General features: G+C 39.5%; 2 protein-coding genes across 7 annotated transcripts in view; both read right to left on the bottom strand.

Moving 5' to 3' along the window:
• Window positions 1–3362: 3362 nt before the first annotated feature.
• Window positions 3363–4736, bottom strand: LOC123946356 (small RNA 2'-O-methyltransferase-like). Its single transcript, XM_046011801.1, is given in 4 exon segments — window positions 3363–3395; window positions 4050–4249; window positions 4252–4354; window positions 4356–4736. Coding segments are annotated over 4 exon segments (717 nt in total).
• A 6335-nt stretch (window positions 4737–11071) lies between these two features.
• Window positions 11072–21218, bottom strand: part of DENND5B (DENN domain containing 5B) — a 216369-nt gene continuing 206222 nt past the window's right edge. For 2 of the 6 annotated variants that reach the window (XM_046010883.1, XM_046010885.1), the window contains 4 exons: window positions 21089–21171; window positions 20751–20877; window positions 18808–18982; window positions 11072–16027 (listed from right to left, as the gene is read on the bottom strand). In XM_046010883.1, the coding sequence (XP_045866839.1) occupies window positions 15844–16027; window positions 18808–18982; window positions 20751–20877; window positions 21089–21171 (569 nt within the window). In that variant the 3' untranslated portion in view covers window positions 11072–15843. The remainder of the gene's footprint in view (window positions 16028–18807; window positions 18983–20750; window positions 20878–21088; window positions 21172–21218) is intronic. The other 4 variants (XR_006819523.1, XR_006819522.1, XR_006819524.1 and 1 more) reach the window with 4 other exon arrangements.

Here is a 21218-nt window from a genome sequence, read left to right as displayed (position 1 = left end):
GAACCTCCAAACAAGCTCTCAAGGTCCATTTGTAGGAGAACGTAGGGTAGTCAAGTTTCCAAGACTCCAGACACATCCAAATGAGGCGCTACACGTGGCAGTCTGCCTTTCAAAAAAAAAAAGTTTATTGCTTGCACAGTGAGGAAGTCTTACCTTGACTAGCCTGCAGAGCCTATCAGAGGGCAAAGGGCAAAGTCTAGGTATTTACTGAGCTTTTGAAGCCTGGTCTAAGGTGGATCTTTCAGTGGTGGTGGGGGATCCTGATAAAATATATTAGAATTGAGGAACACAACCGGGCAGGAATATTAAGGGGAGGTGTTTCAAGAGTCCTAACAGCATGACGTGTGGAAACCTAGAAGCTAAAATGCCATTTGGCCTTCTTTGAAGGAGTGTGTGACTGTGACTGCAGTCACGTATGTTTCTTTCTTTTTTTTTTTTTAAGATTTTATTTATTTATTTGACAGAGAGATCACAAGTAGGCAGAGAGGCAGGCAGAGGGAGAGGGGGAAGCAGGCTCCCTGCTGAGCAGGGAGCCCAACTCGGGACTCGATCCCCAGACCCTGAGATCTTGACCAATGATCATGATGCCATGGCCAAGCCAAAGGCAGAGGCTTAACCCACTGAGTCAACCAGGCGCCCCTCACGTGTGTTTCTTCAGGCACTTGTTGGGTTTGTCCAGGTTTACCTGACCTGATTCCAGCCTTTGGCGTAGAGTGTACAACATCTTAAGATGCTTGAAGCGCTTGTGGATAACCAAGAGACGAACTAAGAAGCCCACTGAATGAGGTAGAAGGGAATGATGGATAAATCAAGTTGTTGGGTTCCCCCTACCTTTTTTTTTTTCCCTCTAAATTTAATTTCAATGTCTGGGTTTTCAATCAATCTTTCTTCATTCCTTCTCTCCCTTTCCTTTTCCTTCTTTTCTCTTCCTCCCTTCTTCCCTCCCTCCCTCCTCCCTCCCTTTCTTTCTTTCTTTTCTTCTTTCTGGATTTTTTACTTATTTATTTGACAGGGAACATAAGCAGGGGGAGTGGGAGAGGAAGAAGCAGGCTTCCTGCAGGGCAAAGATCCCAGGACTTGAACCAAAGGCAGACGCTTAATGACAGAGCCACAAGGTCACCCCTATTATCAACTTTTAACTTAGATTTAAAAAGCCTTTATTGAGCTTTATTGAGCTATCAATGACATTCAACAAATTTCACATACTGAAAAGTGTGCAGTTTTGGTAAGTTCTGACTCATGTATATACCTGTGAAACTATCACCACAATCTGGATTATGAATATATCTGTCACCCCCAGATTATTGTGCCTCTTTATCATCCCAATAACCACTCAGCGGCCCTTGTCTCCAAGCAACAACCCATTTGTCTTCTGTCACTGCAAATTCTTTGCATTTTTGTTTGATTTTATACAAATGTAATCTTATGTATTCATTTTTTTGCCTTTTTTACTCAGAATAATTACTTTGGGATTCATCTGTGTTGCATGTATCTGTAGTTTTCTTTATTGCTAGTAGTATTCCATTGTATGGATATATCATAGGTTGTTTACCCACTCATCTGTTGATACCGATTGGGTTAATACTAGTTTTTGTCTATTACAAGAAGACTGTCATGAACATTCATGTACACATATTTATACAGATACATGCTTTTACTTCTCTTTGGTAATTAATTACCTAGGAATAGAATAGCTTAGTCATATGATAGGTGTATGTCATTTTTTAAGAAACTGCCAAACTGTTTTTCCAAAGTGGTTCCATTTTACCTTCCCATCTGCATTATATGAGAATTCCAGCTGCTCTACATCCTTACTTACCAACCTTCGGTATAATCTCCTTTTAATTTTCTACATCCTTACCAACCTTTGGTATAATCAGTCCTTTCTTTTTTTTTTAAATATTTTTTTTTCTTTTTTTTTTCTATTTTTTTTTTTTAAGATTTTATTTATTTGACAGAGAGAGATCACAAGTAGATAGAGAGGCAGGCAGAGAGAGAGAGGCAGGCAGAGAGAGAGAGAGAGGGAAGCAGGCTCCCTGCTGAGCAGAGAGCCCGACGCGGGACTCGATCCCAGGACCCTGAGATCATGACCTGAGCCGAAGGCAGCGGCTTAACCCACTGAGCCACCCAGGCGCCCTAATCAGTCCTTTCAATTTTAGCAATTCTCAGAAGTGTATAGTAGTATCTCATTTTAGTTTTAATTTGCATTTCTGAGATAACTAAAGGTGATAAGCATCTTTTTGTGTGCTTTTTGATATCTACATACCTTCTTTGTTAGTGTCCATTCAAATTCTTTCCCCCTTCTTGTTGTTGTTGGACTGTTCATTTTATTGATTTCTCTCTCTCTCTCTTTTTTAAAGATTTTATTTATTTATTTGCCAGAGAGGGAGCGCAAGCAGTGGGAGCAGCAGGCAAAGGGAGAAGCAGGCTCCCTACTGAGGAAGGAGCCCAATGTGGGACTCAATCCTGGGACCCTGGGATCATGACCTGAGCCAAAGGCAGATGCTTAACTGACTGAGCCACCCAAGCATCCCTATCTTACTGCTTTTGAGGGTTTTTAATGTACACTGCATACAAGTTCTTCATCAGATATGTGATTTGCTAGTATTTTCTTCCAGTCTGTGCATTTTCCTAATAGTATCTTTCAAAGAGTTTATTTTTTGACAGAGACTATTTAGTCCCAGGCCTGGCTTTAGTTTCCTCTCCTTTCACATCTGAGGCCTTTGCTACAAATATGCTCCCCTATGTCCTGGGTCCTTGATTAGGCCAAGAAGACATTCTAGCTTGATTTCTCTCTTCATATTTATTGGAGCATTGGAGCTGGAGGTACTGGAGCAGCAGTGTACCTCTTGTGTCTGTCACTGTTCAATCAGGTATCTGTTGGAATGACGAGGGTAACCCAGAGCCCAGAATAAAATGTGTCCTAATGATCAATGCAAGTTCTGCTCAGTGAATGTAAATTATAGCAAACTGAAGAAGAAGGGTTCAGACTTTTAAATGAAATGTTTGACTGTAAAACTGCTTAGAATGAAGGCCTTCCAGAAGTCATTTGTACAATTTCCTGCTTAACCAAGAACTATTTCCGGTTTGAATGCTCAAAGTCATCTTGATGTGCTATGTTGGAGTTTTACAGTTTAATATCTCAAACTTGAAAAAAAGAAGAGCATACATTCATTTTTATGACGTCCAGTTTATCAGTTGTTTTTTTTTTATGGACTGTATCTTTTAGTGTCATATCTAAGAAATCTTTGCCTTACCCAAGGCCATTTACCTTTGTTTTCTTTTAAGGTTTTACATTTTACATAGGATTTACATTTTTATCTTTTATGCACCCCCCCCCCCCACTGCGGGAAAAGTTTGCTTTAAAATTTTTTGAAGTCACATTCAACATGGGTCTAAACAGAAACATGAACAAGCACATTATGAACCCTCCACCACCCTGCAAAAAGCATATGAAAAATAAGAATAAGGTTAGAGAAGTGCAAAACTAAGTTGCCTAACTTAGACTACACAAAGTTGTCTACATGAGCCTATCATGAAGACCCAAAGAGGTTTCATATATGGTAATCAAGTCCGCCTGCACTGTGGTCTGATGCCTGTTCAGTCTAATTGCTTCAGCAAGCAGTGTTCTTAGCTTCTCCATGCTCTCCATGGGGCAGTTCACCTTTGGATAACCAGTGAGTCTTCCTAGGGGTACAGAGAACTTCTTTCCCACACTGTAGGTTTTGAGGGACTGCTCTGTATGGGCTCTTTGAGCTTCTGTGAGGGTTAATCTGTGCTTTCTGGTACCACTCGGCTGCTCTCCTTTTTCTTTGGATCCAGGAGTAACCTGAGTTTCATAAAGTTGACTTTTTTTTTTTTAATATTTTTATTTATTTATTTGACAGAGAGATCACAAGTATCAGAGAGGCAGGCAGAGAGAGGGGGAAGCAGGCTCCCTGCTGAGCAGAGAGCCTGATGCGGGGCTCCTGAGATCATGACCTGAGCAGGAGGCAGAGGCTTTATCCCACTGAGCCACCCAGGCGCCCCTTATAAAGTTGACTTAACACCTCAACACTCAGAACAAGCTGGAGGTATTCTTTTTGCTGTAAACTCGGGTATGAGGTTGTAAAAACAGCTTTATAAACATGTTCCTGGAGCTCTGAAATGCACAAATCACTTGACTTTGCTATGTTTTTCTGGAAGACCCCTAACTGGATACAGTATCCAACATGCTCAGCTCCTGCTGATGGAGCCCCCACACTGGTAACTTGACAGAGTCACTGTAGAGACTAGCCACAGTCAAAGCCCATGTCTGAAACTGCATTCTGTTCCATTCAAATTTGTCATCTGGATATCTAAAGGTTGATGGCAGAAATGGGATTGAATTCAGAGTTTGGTGTGCTGTTGACAATCATACTTGGAGAAAAGTACCCAAATATGACTTCGGGAAACTTGGCTAGATCTTCAGGATCTAAGTGTTCTATCAATTCAATACATGTTATCAAGTCAAATCCAAGCAAACGAGAGTCTTTCTGAACAGCAGAGAAACAACACACGGTCATAGTCAAATCTAGGTCCAGAGGAGCTAGATAATCCCCCACTGTTGGAGTCAATTTAGTCCCTTCCCATTGTAGGAACTTGGCAGCAATAATAACTCCAACATGTTCAATGCAACTGTGGAATTTTAGCGTCCATCTAAGTGTGGCATCACTAAAGCCCAAGTCTGCAACCTTCTGGGGCTGATGTTGATCCATTAACTTTTTTTTTTTTTTAAGATTTTATTTATTTATTTGACAGAGATCACAAGTAGACAGAGAGGCAGGCAGAGAGAGAGGGTGGGGTAAGCAGGCTCCCTGCTGAGCAGAGAGGCCGATGTGGGGCTGGATCCCAGGACCCTAGGATCATGACCCGAGCGAAAGGCAGAGGCTTTAACCCACTGAGTCACCAGGCGCCCCATTTTTAAAAATTTTAATAGAGTTCACCACTGAAGTTATCTAGGCCTGGGATCGTCTTGGTGAGAAGGTTAACTATTCAATTCAAATGGAATAACAAATTCAATTTCTTTAATAGACACGGGCTATTCAGTTTATCTCTTTCTTCTCAAGTGAGCTTTGGTAGTTGATGTCTTTAAGAAACTTTTCCATTTCTTATAAATTGTAGAATTTATAGCCAAAAAGTTGTTCATGTTAATCCCTTGTGATTTTTAAAATATCTGTAGGATCTGTATTTATGTCAAGTCTATCATTCCTGATATTGGCAATTTGTCCTTTTTCTTTTTTCTCTAATCAGTCTGGTTACAGGTTTATCAATTTTTTATTGTTTTCTCAATCACTTTCTGGCTTCATTGATTTTTCTTTTCCTGTTTTCTAATTCATTGATTTCTGCTCTAATCTTTATTATTAATTTGTCTTTTTTGTTAGTTTTTTAGTTTCTAAGCAGTTTCTAATTAACATAGGTTAGTTAACCTATGTTACATATGTATCATAGAAAAACTTTCCTTTTTCTTTCTTTCTTTCTTTTTTTTTTTTTTGAGAGAGAGTGAAAGAGAAATGGAGAAGGAAGGGGCAGAGGCAGAGGGAGAGAATTTTAAGCAGGCTCCACACCCAGTGCGGAGCCCAATTCAGGGCTTGATCTCAAAATCCTGAGATCATGACCTGAGCCAAAATCAAGACACTCGACCTACTGAGCCCAAAACACTTTTTCTAAGTAGGTGTTCAGTGCTATTAATCTCTCTTTAAAATCTGTATTAGATGCTCTTTTTGCTTTCACTTTTGATTCATTTTTTGACCCTTGTGGCCAGAGAATATACTATACACAATTTGAATCTTGTTAAATTTATTGATACATGTTTTATGGCCCCAAATATTATCAGTTTTGGTTAAATGTTCTTTGCGTACTTGGAGGGAATTTGTATTTTGCTGTTGGTGAAAAATATTCTATAAATGTCAATCTGGTTAAGCTGGTTGACAGTATTGTCCAAGTCCTCAATGTCTCTACTGGACTTCCTATTTATTTGCTCTTTCAATTATTGAGAAAGGAGTTTCTTTCTTTTTTTTTTTTTAAGATTTTTTTTAAAGATTTTTAAGATTTTATTTATTTATTTGACAGAGAGAGATCACAAGTAGGCTGAGAGGCAGGCAGAGAGAGAGGAGGAAGCAGGCTCCCTGCCAAGCAGAGAGCCCGATGTGGGACTCGAGCCCAGCACCCTGAGATCATGACCTGAGCAAAAGGCAGAGGCTTAACCCAGTCAGCCACCCAGGTGCCCAAGGAGTGCTTTTTTATTAATTTTTATTAATAAAAAGTGATTCCATCACTTTTTATTTCATGTATTTTAAAACTCTGTTATTTTTGAATAGGATGTTAATGTGAGAAACCCAGGAAAAGTTTTGCGGTCATTTAAGAACACAAGTTATGCATAGGTAAAGGAGAAACCTCAGGATTATGTTTTACCGGAGTTTAGGAAACATCTGGCCCCACATGGTAGCTCAAACTACAGTCATTTATTTTTAGATTTTGCAGCCCAGAGATTAATTGCTCCATCTAGGTTACAGTATCTATTTTAATCAAATTATAACACATCAGGATAAAGAACCAAAAGAAGTATCACGAATATTAGGTTGAATCATATAAAGTTGTCTACCTTTGCCTTTGACCTACAAAAAGTGTAATTTTTCACAAAGCAAGGATTTTTGTTCATTATGGTATTATTCAGAATAGTGAAACATTGGGAATACAGATGTTCTTCATCATAGCATTTTTCAGAATAGTGAAAAATTGGGAGGTAAATCTAAGTGTCACACAATGTCATGCCATATCCATATCATGGAATTAAAAGGAATGTTTTGGGAGATCATTTAATAACTCATTCCCTTTATGTTCTCATCCAGTGTTAGGACATTAAATTCCATCTATGTATGCTGGCAACTACCAAAACTACCTGAAGTCCAATTGTTCACAAAATCCAGACTCAGACCCTCAATTTCTTGCTCACCATTTTCATTTGGATATCTAATCAATATTTGAAATTTATTATGTCCAACCTTGAACTTCTGACTTGTCTCCAAAGCCTTTTCTTCCCTGATCCGTACTCATCTAGGTTAACAGAAATTCTAGCTTCATCCTTCCAGTTGTTCAGGCCAAGATCAAAAGTCATTCCTGACTTTTCTTTTGCTCATCCCCCACATTCAGTCCATCAGGAAGTTCTTGGCTTTAGTTTCAAGATTTACCCAGTACCCAACACTTCTCATCACCTTCACTGTTACCCCTGTGGTCTTCTTTCCCTTAGACTGCAAAGGCCTCCTAACCTTTTTAACTGCAGTTAATCAGTATTTTTAAAAGTTACTATTTTAAAGGATAGTGATGAAAATTGTATAGATATATCTGGATCAAGTTCAAATAGACATGGCAGACAATATCTGCTTTAAAGCATTGTACCATAAAGTTTGGAGATACTTGGCTTTATTATCTCGTCTTTCCTTCTGCATTTTCCTGCTCCCCTCCTTTGTTTCCTCTGTAACTGAGTATCAGGAACTGGGGCGGTTATCAGTTTATTGCCTCTCAGCTCCAAATCTACCCTTTATTGCCTGTTCTGCAATAATGAAGCTAGACCCTTTTGTAAACATTTCTCCTTTGCCAGCTGGCACAATGTTCACCTTTGTCAGCAGAATGCACTGGAGGAAGCAGCTTCTCTTTCTGCTTCTGCTGTGCTCCCTTCTGCAAGCTCCTGCAGCAGGAAGCTCCTGGCTTTTGGGTGCTCAGCAGCTAACCTCATATGGCATTCTCTTGGGTGGCTCTCCAATGAGTCTTACTGGTACAGCACCTCTCCATGGACGGCCTCCTAGCGAGTTCTGGGATATGGTACCTCCCAATGCATGCTTCCCTGGAACCTAGGGTAGATTCGTAAGTGCTACTGGTGTGGCATTTTAGTAAACCTTTTTGACATCTGATGGGCTATGGTTGTGCCCCAACAAAATCTGGCTCTCAGCCTGACAGAAAGGTGATATTTTCGTTTTGTCTGGCCTCAGGCCTAGTGTTAGTAGTTGCTCATATAGATGCTATTTTTTTTTAAATCCTTATATTTTTTAGTTCTTTTTAGTGCTTTAGCACCAAATTCTCCATTGTTCTAATTTCTTGTTATAGTTTGTGATGATTAAATTAGTTATGTATCAATCTGGCTGGTCCATGGTGGTCAGGTATTTAATCAAACATTATTCTAAATGTTTCTGTGAGGGAAGCCTAGGTGGCTCAGTTGGTGAAATGTCTGTCTTCGGCTCAGGTTGTGATCCCAGGGCCCTGGGATCAAGCCTGGCATCGGGCTCCTTGCTCAGCGGGAAACCTGATTCTCCCTCTCCCTCTACTTGTGCACTCTCTTTCTCTGTCACAAAGATAAAGTCTTTAAAAAAAAATTAAAAAAAAAAAATGTTTGTGAAAATGTTTTTTGGATGAAATTAAGCTTTACATTGGTGGCCCTCAAGTAAAGCAGGTTACTCTTCATAATGTGGGTGGGCCCCATCAAATCCGTTGAAGGCCTAAACAGAATATAGATTGACCTCCTCTGAGCAAGAAAGAATCCTGCCAGCAGACTATCTTTGGACCTGAACTACAACTCTTCCCAGGGTGTCTAGCTTGCCAGTCTACCCTATAGATTTTGGATTTACCAAGTCTCTACAATTACATCAGCCAATTCCTTAAAATCTATGTATACATACATACATACACACACACAGGACCTCTTGGTTTTATTTCTCTAGAGAACTCTCATATTTTACATTAAACCACCCCTTTTGGGGTACCTGGCTGGCTCAGCTGGTAGAGAATAAAACTCTCCATCTCAGGGTCACAAGTTCAAACCCCACCGTGAGCACAGAGCTTATTCAAAAATCAATCAATCAATCAGTCAAAAATTATTAATTTTAATTATATTTAAATTATATTTAAATTTAAGTATATTTAATAATTTTAAAATTAATAATTTTAATTATTAAATTTTTAAAAAAGTGAGAAACCACACAGCTATTTGAAGAGGGCTTCAAATAGCTGTGTGGTTTCTCACTTTTTTTTTTTTTTAAAGATTTTATTTATTTGACAGACAGAGATCACAAGTAGGCAGAGAGGCAGGCAGAGAGAGAGGAGGAAGCAGGCTCCCTACTGAGCAGAGAGCCCGATGTGGGGCTCGATCCCAGGACCCTGGGATCATGACCCGAGCTGAAGGCAGAGGCTTTAACCCACTGAGCCACCCAGGCGCCCCTCACTTTTTTTTTTAATTTAATATTTTGTTTATTCATTTGACAGAATGACAATTCTGTCAAGCAAGCAGAGCAAGACCACAGCAGGCAGAGCAACAGACAGAGAGAGAGGGGGAAGCAGGCTCCCCACTAAACGGAGAGCCCGATGTGAGGCTCGATCCCAGGACCCTGGGATCATGATCCTAGCTGAAGGCAGAGGCTTAACCCACTGAGCCACCCAGGTGCCCTGGTTTCTCACTTTTGATTAAACCCTGACAAATACACCATTGTTTTGCCCTGAATTTCTAATCTATATGTGCAAGTATCTACTAAGCTTTTCTACTTGGATTTTTTTTTTTTAAGATTTTATTTATTTATTTATTTATTTATTTTTTTATATTTTATTTATTTGACAGAGAGAAATCACAACTAGGCAGAGAGGCAGGCAGAGAGAGAGGAGGAAGCAGGCTCCCTGCGGAGCAGAGAGCCCGATGTGGGGCTCGATCCCAGGGCCCTGGGATCATGACCCGAGCCGAAGGCAGAGGCTTTAACCCACTGAGCCACCCAGGTGCCCCAAGATTTTATTTATTTATTTGACAGAGAGAGATCACAAGTAGGCAGAGAGGCAGGCAGAGCAAGAGGAGGAAGCTGGCTCCCTGCGGAGCAGAGAGCCGGATGCGGGGCTCGATTCCAGGACCTTGAGATCATGACCTGGGTCCAAGGCAGCGGCTTAATCCACTGAGCCACCCAGGCGCCCCTCTACTTGGATGTTTAACAGGTATTACAAACTTAGGTCCAAAAGTAAGCTTTTTATTTTTTTAAGATTTATTTATTTATAGGGGTGCCTGGGTGGCTCAGTTGGCTAAGCATCTGCCTTCAGCTCAAGTCATGATTCTGGGGTCCTATGATCGAGCCCTGCATTGGGCTCCCTGCTCAGAAGGGAGTCTGCTTCTCCTTCTGCACACACTTCCTCCCACCAACCTGTTTGCTCTCTCTCTCTCAAATAAATCTTACCCCCCCAAAAAAAGATTTATTTGAGAGAGAGAAGGAGACAGCACACGGGGAGGGGCACAGAGCTTTGATCTCACCACCCAAGTTCATGACCTGAGCAGAAATCAATAGTTGGATGTTTAACCAACTGAGCCACCCAGGTGCCCCCAAAAGTAAGCTCTTGATGTTGATCCTCCGAACTTGTTTCTCCTATACTTTTTCCAACTCAGTTAACAGCAACTCCATTTTCAGTGAGGCCTTCTCTGACTAAGCCATTTACAACCGTAGTCCCCCTCCAAGCGCCTCAATCACACTTTCCATCTCTTCTTTGCTTGTTATCTTATTATCTAACTACGATGTTTATTACTTCTGTTTACTGTGTAACTCCTCCATTAGAATATAAATTAAAAAAAAAAGAATATAAATTGTTATAGCAGGAATTTGATGTGTGTGTTTAAAATGCTGTTTGCAAAAATAAAATAAAATAAAATGCTATGTGCCCATAACAATGCAACAATTTAGGTAACACCTATAGTGGGTAGTCAATCTTTGCTTTCTATTTTTACTGCAGACTATAATGCTAGTTATTTTTGAGTGTTGTAAGAAATACTTTCCTTTCCCAAGTTCATAAATACATTCTGTATTTCCTTCTAAAACTTTTGTTTTTCCTTTTTTAGTCAGGCTATTAGATCAAGAGTTGATTTTTCTGTATGATGTGAGGTAGGTTCAAAAAAATATTTTTTAAACCTCTTCTGGATAGCCAGGTGCTGAGCAGTCTATATTTTCACTACATAATGGTTTTGGTTTATCTCTCTACTTTCTGAAGTCCCTTGCCGCTCAGTATTAAGATTCTGTAATAACCAAGCAAAACAAAGTATCAACCCCACAGTTTTATTTGTAAAGAACAAAGCATGAAAAGTCATATTTAAATGTACTCCAAAACCTGAAAAACCCACGTCAGTTTCTCTGATATGTATGTTAAAGTGCTTGATATCACAATACTCTTTAAATTTTATATTATGTTCAGATGAGGAAAAAAAAATTCAGTTCTGATGCATTGTCAACAATATAAAGAAACACAATATAATTTAAATGCAGAAATGTTCATTGTTTAAAAAGATACACTGGGTACATTTATACAGGTTCAAAGTTCAAGTGTAACACAGAAGATTTTGTCTATGTTTAATACCCTCATTTGACTGACAACAGGAACTCCTCTCTACCGTCAACAAGATTTGGTTTGGAATAGACTGGAGCTACACACAAATCCATTCAGGAAACAGAATGAAGTATGATTCTCTCCTACATAACCCAAGGATGCCCTGGGTTCCTTCGAATGAAGAGAAACTTTTCAATATGGTTTTTTTTTTTCCCACTCTGATGTCAACTGCTCAGTGTGATACATTTCTGGAGCTAATCTTGTTTCTGTCCTTGAGAGGATGATCAGCTCAGGGAAGATCTGGGAGGATGAGTTTCTTGCATTCCTCTTATCACATCATCAGCACTCTTCAAAAAAACTTGGAAATTCAACAGATTTATAAATGTACTTAAATAGAAATAAGGGACCTAGAAGTTTATTATTCATTTCTGTCTCCTTTTAAGCTAAATAAGTAACAAATACTTATGTAAGGAACAGGGGCTTCAAGAGAAACTGATGACTTGGAAACAGGATTCACTAAAGTATAGAGGAGCTCGAGACTCCATTTCCAATCAACGAAGGTGTGTTAATACTGAAATATAAATAGCAAAGGTTCAGATTGTCCTTTCAACATGGTGAAAAGGATAGAGTAGTTTCTGTAAACCTCACAGAGAAAAATAAAATTCTCAAAATGAAAACCCACTGAAAAACTTAATTCTTAGCAGAAAGAAGAAGGTATTTCAATTAAGAGCTACCCTCTCAATGATGTCAAATAAATATTTCCCTGGGGATCTGAGATCCTCATCTGTTGCCTCATGTTTCAAAATATCTTAGAGGTGTCAACATATACTACACACAAACCGTTAAGTATCGTCTCTACCTCTCTTTCATTACATTTACATATAACAGTGCTTTATTCCAAAAAAAGGAAATACAAGCAATTCAGTTATGTCCTCTATATCATTCGTGTAGTGTGACAGAAGTTCATGAAAACGATTTTTTTTTAAAAAGGCATGTTAAAGTAAATACCACAGGGTTACAAAGGTTCAAAAATGTGTGAAACACTGAAAATAAATTTTAGAGGGAAACAGCAAACTTTTGCATGTTTCAGGTTTCTTGTATCAAACTCTTGCTCCCAGTGGGACAGGGGAAGAGGAGGAACTTTTGTTCTCTGTAGTCGTATTTCACACCAACTAGAATCCCACTTTAAACTATTCCACACCCTCCCCTCCCCACTTTAAGCTACTCCACACCCCACACCAAGCCTCAGGCAGTTTTAGAGAGCTAATGAGCTGGACCCTGGGCACTGCTAACTGGGCTCTCACACAGTACCAACAACAGTGTGCTGCCACTGTGTCAGAAAGGCTGAGATTCGGAGTTTCCGGACATTTGAAAAACACTTGGAAATTAGATGTTTCAAGAGGTAATATTTTTGGCAATTTCATTTTAAAACAATTTCTTCTCAAGCTATTGTTATTTGAAAATACTAATTGTAATTCCAGGCATTATTTTTAGTTTTGAAGGAAAAAAGTCAATTACAAAATTTATTTTTACTTACTTTAACTCTGAGGTGTGATTTTGAAGCAATATACTAATTAAAAAAATTAATAGAGAAAAAGGATACCTCTCACTGGGTATGGTCCTTCCAAAAGCCAGCTATGGACACTTATTCTAAGGGTTCTGCTAACCGTCCTGCTCAAAATATTCTGGTATTGGCTTAGGGGCAGCTATAAGCCACATAAGAACTGTAAGTCTTATTTCTTTAGAACTGTTTCCTTTGTGACCTCAAACTCTACTTAAACATCATTTTTATTCATCAACTTGGATCCTAAGGACTTTTTGTCTACAAATATTAAATTTCTTCTAAAACGCCGAGATAAAACAAAAACAAAAAAAAGATTTACCATAACTGGAAAAAAAAAAAAAAAGATTTACCATAACTGGCAATAGTCAGAAGAATGGGCTGTAGGTCATTCAAGCAGCTTGCAAGGAGGTCCCCACATGTGAGGAGACATGGCTGTTGTCACTGGAATAACGATATGGGCTCCCCAGGTAATCGATTTAAAGGCTCCAGCATTCTAGAGGAGGGATCAGTTCTGGTGTGATCATCTCTTTTGAAATTGGTCACTTCCACTGTTGTGGTCATACTACACAAAGTGGGATAAAACTTTAGGTTAAATCTTTTGGGGGGTACTACTTTTTAAAGTAATAGCTTTATTCACAGGCCCCAAATCTAATTTTGCTCCCGGTTTTTGTAATGGATGTAATTCTCAACCACTGGAGAACGCTTTGTTAAAATGAATGTTTATAATCTTATAAATGATTATTATAAATGAATGTTAACAGTTATTTTCTACCTGTTTAGGTGGATGGATAAAGATCCAGGGGTAGAAAGACTATTAGTATGAATGCCTCCTTGGCTCTCAGTCTCAAGCAGTCTTGGTGTAATAAAAGACATGAGCTCTAGACTCTGTTTTGTCACTGACCAGCTATGGGGTAAGTATTTAACCCCTCTGATCCTCAAGTGTTCCCATCTATAAAATGATAGCTCAATGCTAGCATGCTCACATAAGTCATCTCTCAGGTGCCCAGAGTGTGCCAGAATCATGGCTTTCAAAGAAAGGTACAAGAATAAAACCCTGCACTGATCATTCTGTGGTTTCTAATCACTGCAACACAAGAACCCTGTGTGGAGTAGGTTCTGGATGCCTCCCATGAAAGACCTTCCAGGTCCTTGGAAGAGCTACACCAAGGCAGACAGCCCTTAGCCTCAGGTGAACACATCTCCTGTGTGCCCAGGTCACCCAGAATCATATTTCTAAAGCACTTCCCAGGGTTTCTAAAATGCTGCCTTCAGCTCCCCTGGTGCTCCTCAAGTACTAAGTCACAGATTAAAAGGGGATGTGCCCTAGTCACCCTGGCTGTATACAGTGTTTGATAAAGGGACTGAGGCACTTGTTTGTTTAATTTCTTCCTCCAGGAAATAAGGGAAACAATACTGTTGGCTAAAGCCCAGGACCCTCAAGATTGTACAAGGGTCCTGAGAGGCCATGGCTTTGCTTCTCAGCCACAACTGGGAATAAAACCCAGAGCTCTGCGAGGGAATTTCACTGCTAACAGTGTGCAAATGCCTAATTAGTTACAGGACCTACCATAAGTGAATACTCAAGGTAACTAGCTAACACCACATTTATTTAACTTCCTTATAAAATACCAAGCTGGAAAGCTACTCACAATGTTTGGTCTTTCAAAACTGTTGCCTCTCATTCTGCTTCCATTTTTGTTAGTCTGTTCGGCCCTGGCTTTTACCTTCTCCAGGCCAGTTGTTTTATATTATTACCCTTTCTTAAAAAAGAACATAAAAACTTGCCCTGAAACACCCAGAAAGGGTTCATTCTTGCTCTTTCCCTCTGTTATTTGCATTATCTTGGTCAACAAATACTTTCACAAAAACATTCCAAGTTACACAGAGCCCTCCTCCTTCTTAGACATTCCTTCCATTTCCTGAGGGGGGGATGGGCACAGGAAGAGGGGAGGGGAGTAGGGACTGGAACCTAACAAAGAGAGGGTTTGAGATTATCCTTGAGGTAAGGAACTGCTGCAGGGGTTAGATGGCCAAATTTTAAGTACAGAACCAAACTGCCGTTTGCAGTTCTTAGAACTTTGAGACCAACACTTTGAAATTCACATCTCTGCAAAGTACCTCAGGTAACAAGAATAAAAATGTGAAGAATGAAGTTAGTCTAGACTAATCTTTCCAAAGTGTAAAGAGGTTATAATCCTACAATTTAACATACTTCTCAGGGCTTTGTGTGTTCTCTTTCCAGTTCAGCCAAGCTCCTGGGGTCCAGTATTTAAAATATTTGAATCATATCTTTAGCTTGTGCGGACGGAAAAATTTTTCCAAAAGACTGGAAAAGTGACTCAATTCAAATGTATGAAACCATTTGTAACTTTAAAAAAAAATTTAAGTGCGGACTGTCACGTACAGTAGGTAAAGCTGTTCACTTTCACAATACAAAGACTTGGACACACCAGGACGGATGGCTACGACATAACAATGCATTCTGGGATCCTTTGTGATACCTGGAGGGAAAAAAAAGCCCAACTAGGTTGCACTGTAATTACATGTTTACTGGCTTCTTCCTGGCTAGCACCACTCTTCCCCTCCCCAACTCCCAATGCAGTTAAGCGACTTATTTTAAATCACAGGAATATTTAATCTAAGAAAAGTATCTTATTAGAGTAATATAATTTCTTAAAGAAGATAGCATATTTACACACATCTAACACATGAAAATACTCTATTTTATACTAAATTCCAGGTTCAAATGAACTACAATACAGCATTTTACCTTGTCTGTAGTGTGAGGATTGTTCAAATTGGGGAATACACTGTGTTGCCCCTGCAGTGACTCACTACCTTGTCAGACAAGTCCAAATCAGTCCCCATAGCTGGGGAAGGTTTGGGAACAAGGGGTCTGGACTGAGAGTTTCTAGTTACGTGGGTTACACATCCACTCCTTTGATGAGTGATCCTTCCAAGACTATGGTGAAGTCCTGAATGGTCTGCAGAATGCGGATGAGAGAGTTGACAGTCATGCGGTCGCGCAGGAGGGCGCTCTCCTCATACATTCGGGTAATAGCAGGACACTCCGCTAAGAGTGGGATCCACTGTGGGAGCAGGCGATCCCTACAGATTCAAAGAGAAAGAAGTCCTGAGCCCTGCTGACCTTGCTACAGAACAATACAAATGTTAGAGCTTTCAACGGGAAGGTGTGGAAAGAGCAAAACGAGCCATGTTCTGAGGTCAGCAGAGAGGAAACCAGACCTCAGAGAGGAAACCAAAGTTGGGAATTTGCTGGTTAAAAAGATATGGTAATGAGACAGTGTCAGCTAAAGGGAAAATGTAAGAGATTGTAAAAGTAAGTCTGGACAAATTGGCCTTAAGGACTTACCCACATTAAAGAGATTCTGTACTCTGAACACTTTTAAAAAGAGGCAGAATGTCATTTTGTATCTTTTTTTTTTTTTTTACAGGGGTATTACTCAGACATCTGTGGCAAGGCATGCCAAAGTATACTGACCCTTTGGTAACAAAGACTACATTAAATAGTTGGGACTAACATTTTTAAAAAACTAACACAACATAACAAGGTAAGGAATAAAATCATAGCAGAAAAACGTTAAGTAGACTTTATAAACCAAAAGCAGGGAGGCACTGGTCTAATTAATCAAAACAGTAAAGATATAAAAGAAGATAAGGATCATGCTCAAAAGGAATTTTAAAAGTATAGGTGAAACTGGCCCCTCTATTAAGAATACAGAACTTAGTTCTATGAACCAGTTGTTTCAGGAGGACATCTCAACCTTCAGGTGTTTTTTTTTTTTTTTTTTCTTTGAGAGATAGAGAATGAGAGAAAGCAGAAGAGAGGAGGGAGGTTCAGAGGGAGCAACAGACTCCCAGCTGAGCAAGGAGCCGAATGCAGGACTGGAACTCCAGGATTATTACCAGAGCCAAAGGCAGATGCTTAACAGACTAAGCCACCAGGGGCCCAACCTTCAGTGTGTACTGATTAAACTCAGACATTAGTTATCTGTCACTAAGTATCTAAGATGTTCTTACTAAGTATCTCTCAATATGCCTTTCTTTCCTCTTCTTTTAATTAATTAATTTATAAGATTTTATTAATTTCTTTGAGAGAGAGAGATAAAGAGAAAGGGAAAGAGCACGCGCAGGGGGAGAAGGAGAGAGAGAGAGAGAGAGAGAGAGAGAGGTAGACTTCCCGCTGTGCAGGGAGCCAACTTGGGGCTGGATCCCAGGGACCCTGGCATCATGACCCTAGCCAAAGGCAGACGCTTAACTGACTGAGCCACTCAGGAGCCCCTCTTTTTTTTTTAAAGATATTTATTTATATGACAGAGATCACAAGTAGGCAGAGAGGCAGGCAGAGAGAGAAAGGGGGAAGCAGGCTCCCCGCTGAGCAGACCTGATGTGGGGCTTGATCCTAGGACCCTGAGATCATGACCTGAGCTGAAGGCAGACGCTTTAACCCACTGAGCCACCCAGGTGCCCTTCTTTCTTTTTTAAGTTAATTTTTTGTAGTAATCTCTATACCCAACGTGGGGCTTGAACTTACAAACCTTGAGATCAAGAGTCACATGCTCGGGGCGCCTGGGTGGCTCAGTGGTTTAAGCCGCTGCCTTCAGCTCAGGTCATGATCTCAGGGTCCTGGGATCGAGCCCCGCATCGGGCTCTCTGCTCCGCGGGGAGCCTGCTTCCCTCTCACTCTCTCTGCCTGCCTCTCTGTCTACTTGTGATCTCTCTCTGTCAAATAAATAAATAAAATCTTTAAAAAAAAAAAAAAAAAAAAAAAAAAAAAAAAAAAAAAGAGTCACATGCTCTTCTGAGCCAGCCAGGCACCCTACAATATGCCTTTCCTGACAAGAGCAGCCATAACTAGGCATGCTGAATCTCTTGTTGGGGTGGTAGAAAATAACAAACACTGCACAAGTAACTTAAAAAAAAAAATCTTATTCTTGGGGTGCCTGGGTGGCTCAGTCCACTGTGCGTCTGACTCTTGATCTTGCTCAGGCCACGATCTCAGCATTGTGAGACTTAGCCCTGTGTTAGGCTCTGCACTCAGGGGGTAGTCTGTTTGAGATTCTCTCTCCCTCGCCCTCTGCCCCTCCCTTGTATTCTCTTAAATAAATTATTAAAAAAAAAAAAAGCTTATTCTAAAGGTCTATCTACGTGTTTTATCTCTTCTAATTCTGATAGCTGTTTTAAAATTAATGGAGTATAGCTCTTATGTGTCATTTTCAAAAAATACCAGGGTAGGACATTGTCTTAAAAATAAGACTTTATATAGTTAAGAATTATTTGTATAGAAAAAAGAATTATTTATATAATATGAATTCTACAATGTTATCAAATTTAAAGCAATATGGTGGGTATATTGTAAATATATGTGCATATATGTGGTGGTGTGTCAAATTCCCTATCAAACTACCTTTAACCCACCAGCCCACCTTTGGAGCCCGTGTAGTGTAATGGTTGAAAGTTTGGGCTCTTGAATGAGAATAGGTATGAATCTTGGCTCTGCTTTTTTCTAACTTTTTTTTTTTCTGCTTTTTTCAAACTGCTTTTTCCCAACCTTGGGAAAGTTGGTTAACTTAGTTATACCTCATTTATTTTCTGTTCTCTCATCTACACAATGAGGGTACCAGCTGCTACTTCATGTAGTATAGTAGTGAAGTGACAGGAGGATTAAATGAGATAATGAATGTAATGTACTTAGCATCGTGCCAACCTATATAGCAAGTACCCAATAAAGAGTAGTCTCATAATAAAATCAGGAATGAAAGAGGCCCATGGGAGAGCCCTGGAAGGGGCATGATCTGGTATAATTGCTTCTGGACTCTTGTTCAACATGTAACAAAGATAGTGAAAGTTAAGAATTGGCTTTTTACCGTGTTCCAAGGCAAACTAAAATCTGGAATTTGCCGTCCTTCCCAATGTTCCTGGGTGCAGTATTAATAGCATTTACATAGTGGCAAAAGGTTTTGCAGGATGATTTCTGAATAAGGACATCATCTTCATTGTCTAGAATCTGGTCAGTGGTTTCAAAATAAGCAACTGCTTTCTCTGGGGAAGGAAGTCAGAATCATATCACAAAATACATTAATACTTCATGTACAGAAAGATTATCACTTAGTTTATTCTGGAAACACTAATGATGCTTTGTATTATAGCCAGTCCAGAAACCAAAATCATTATTTTATCACTGGTTTCAAGATGAATTTCAGAGGTCCATGTTTCATAGCGGAACAATATGCTCCCAGCAGTTTATTTTCTAATCTAGACTGCACTCCAGAAGGGTAGAAAGTTTACTCTCTTTAGAATACCTTCAAGCAATGGAAATTGGAAACAAACCAACAGAAAACCAGACTCCTCTGTCAAGGCTAGAACCAGTAAATATACAGGAGCCATTGAAATATGGTACCTTCTGTTCTGTTACAAAATGGCTGGCTAACACTTCACAACAAAATCCTTGAAATAGAACTGATTCAGGAACTCTAAGGAAGGGATATGTATACACAAATCAGAAGTAGGAGCTTAAGATTCTAGGCATTCCAAAAGAAAAAAAAAAATCACTCCTGGAGGCCTAGCTCTGTTAACCTCTTCTTTGTCTAAAAATTCTAAGTTGGATAAAATAAACTACTTCATTTAGACTATATTTACAAGATACAAAATGATTAATCACCCCTTTAAAAAAAAGCTGGGAATTCTAGAAGAACTACATACCAAAATAAAGATTACAAAGCTTATTTAGCAAGCTAAAGCAGCACACTCCCAACAGAATTTTCTGTGATGAATGAAATGTTCTATATCTGCAAGGTTCAACTTAGTAGCTCCTAGGTAAGGCACGTGTGACTAAGGAAGTAAATTTTAATTTATAGTAAATCGGTTTAAATTTAAATAGCCACAAGTAGCTAGTGGTTACCATACTGGACAGCATAAAGCTAGAGTAATCCTTCTAAAGCAGAAGTTATATTATGTCACCCACTCCTTGGCTCAAAGCCTTCCAATGACTTCCTATTTCAATCATGATAAAGACCAAAGTTGTTCCAATGGCCTAAATGGCCCTAAAGCACCTGACTCTGGCAATAAACAGCCCTCTCTCCCCAGTATCCTCTTACTCTCTGTCTCCCTCACTCTGGCCCAGTCACATTAGTCTTGCCATTCTATGAAAAGGCCAAGCGTATTCCGAGCTTGGGGCTTCTCCCTGGCAATCCTCTTAGCCAGCAGTATTCTTCTCCCAGACAGTCACATGGCTCGATTCCTCACTTCCTTAGTCTTTGATCAAATATCACCTTGTCCACAAAGCGTAGAACCACCCCACTTAAAAGAGCACTCTCCATTCCATGTCCTGTCACTCTGCTCTATTTTTTTCCACATCAAACATAGCTTTATAACATACTAGATGAGCTGCATACTTGTTATGTTTTTGTGTATTGTCTGGGTTCCTGCCTCCTCCATCTAAATACGTCAACCATAGGAATTTTTGTGTTTTATTTATCTCTTGATGTAGATTTTTTTTTTTTTAAATGTACGCTCTATGCCCAATGTGGGGCTTGAACTCATGACCCTGAGATCAAGAGTCCCATGCTCTACCAATTGAAACAGCCAGTTGCCCCTTGATGTAGATCTTGAGCATCTAGAATAATGTCTGGAATATTATGGACACCATAAATACTTGTTGGATGAATGAAAAGACAGTGCTAATTTGATATTTATTTTAAAAAATGCACTCCCTTGTTACTACCCCTTATTTGCTTAAACTCTGGGGTCTTTGAGTTTTGTAAGAAACATTTCAGTGACCTTATAATAACATACACCGGCTTTAACTTACCTATGAAGTCCCAGATGAAGACATTCTTGTGGAAGATGCGGGCAGATTTGAACCCATGATGGAAGACTTGTTCAAGTGCCACAACCAGTCCATTTTCTCCACACAGCAACACCGTGAGGCTTCCTCTCTGTGGAGCAAAACACTCAGTGGCAAAGAATAATCTGCTGTTTCTATGTTTAAGAAAATGCTAGAGAAATAGGTGCTGAGGACAGCTATGAAGCACATTTCTGTAGCTGTTAGAAAGCTTACAAATAAAAATTAACATACCCTCTACTGCCTTATGTATCATGTATAAAAATGGCTTTAAAATCCTATATATTAAGTTTTATAGATCATACCTCTTTTTCAGGTTTGTGAAAATGTTTCACAATATTATTCACAGCTTCTCCAATTCCTTCTTGGATCTGTCCAGCATTGGGTTCTGAAAAAATAATGAACAGAGGCTGAATTCTCATGCAAGGGAAATAA

The sequence above is a fragment of the Meles meles genome, chromosome 7 (assembly GCF_922984935.1).
Source record: "Meles meles chromosome 7, mMelMel3.1 paternal haplotype, whole genome shotgun sequence".
NCBI classification, from domain to species: Eukaryota; Metazoa; Chordata; class Mammalia; order Carnivora; family Mustelidae; genus Meles; species Meles meles.
The sequence above is the reverse complement of the archived record's forward strand: the minus strand, read 5'-3'. Positions and strand labels throughout refer to the sequence as shown.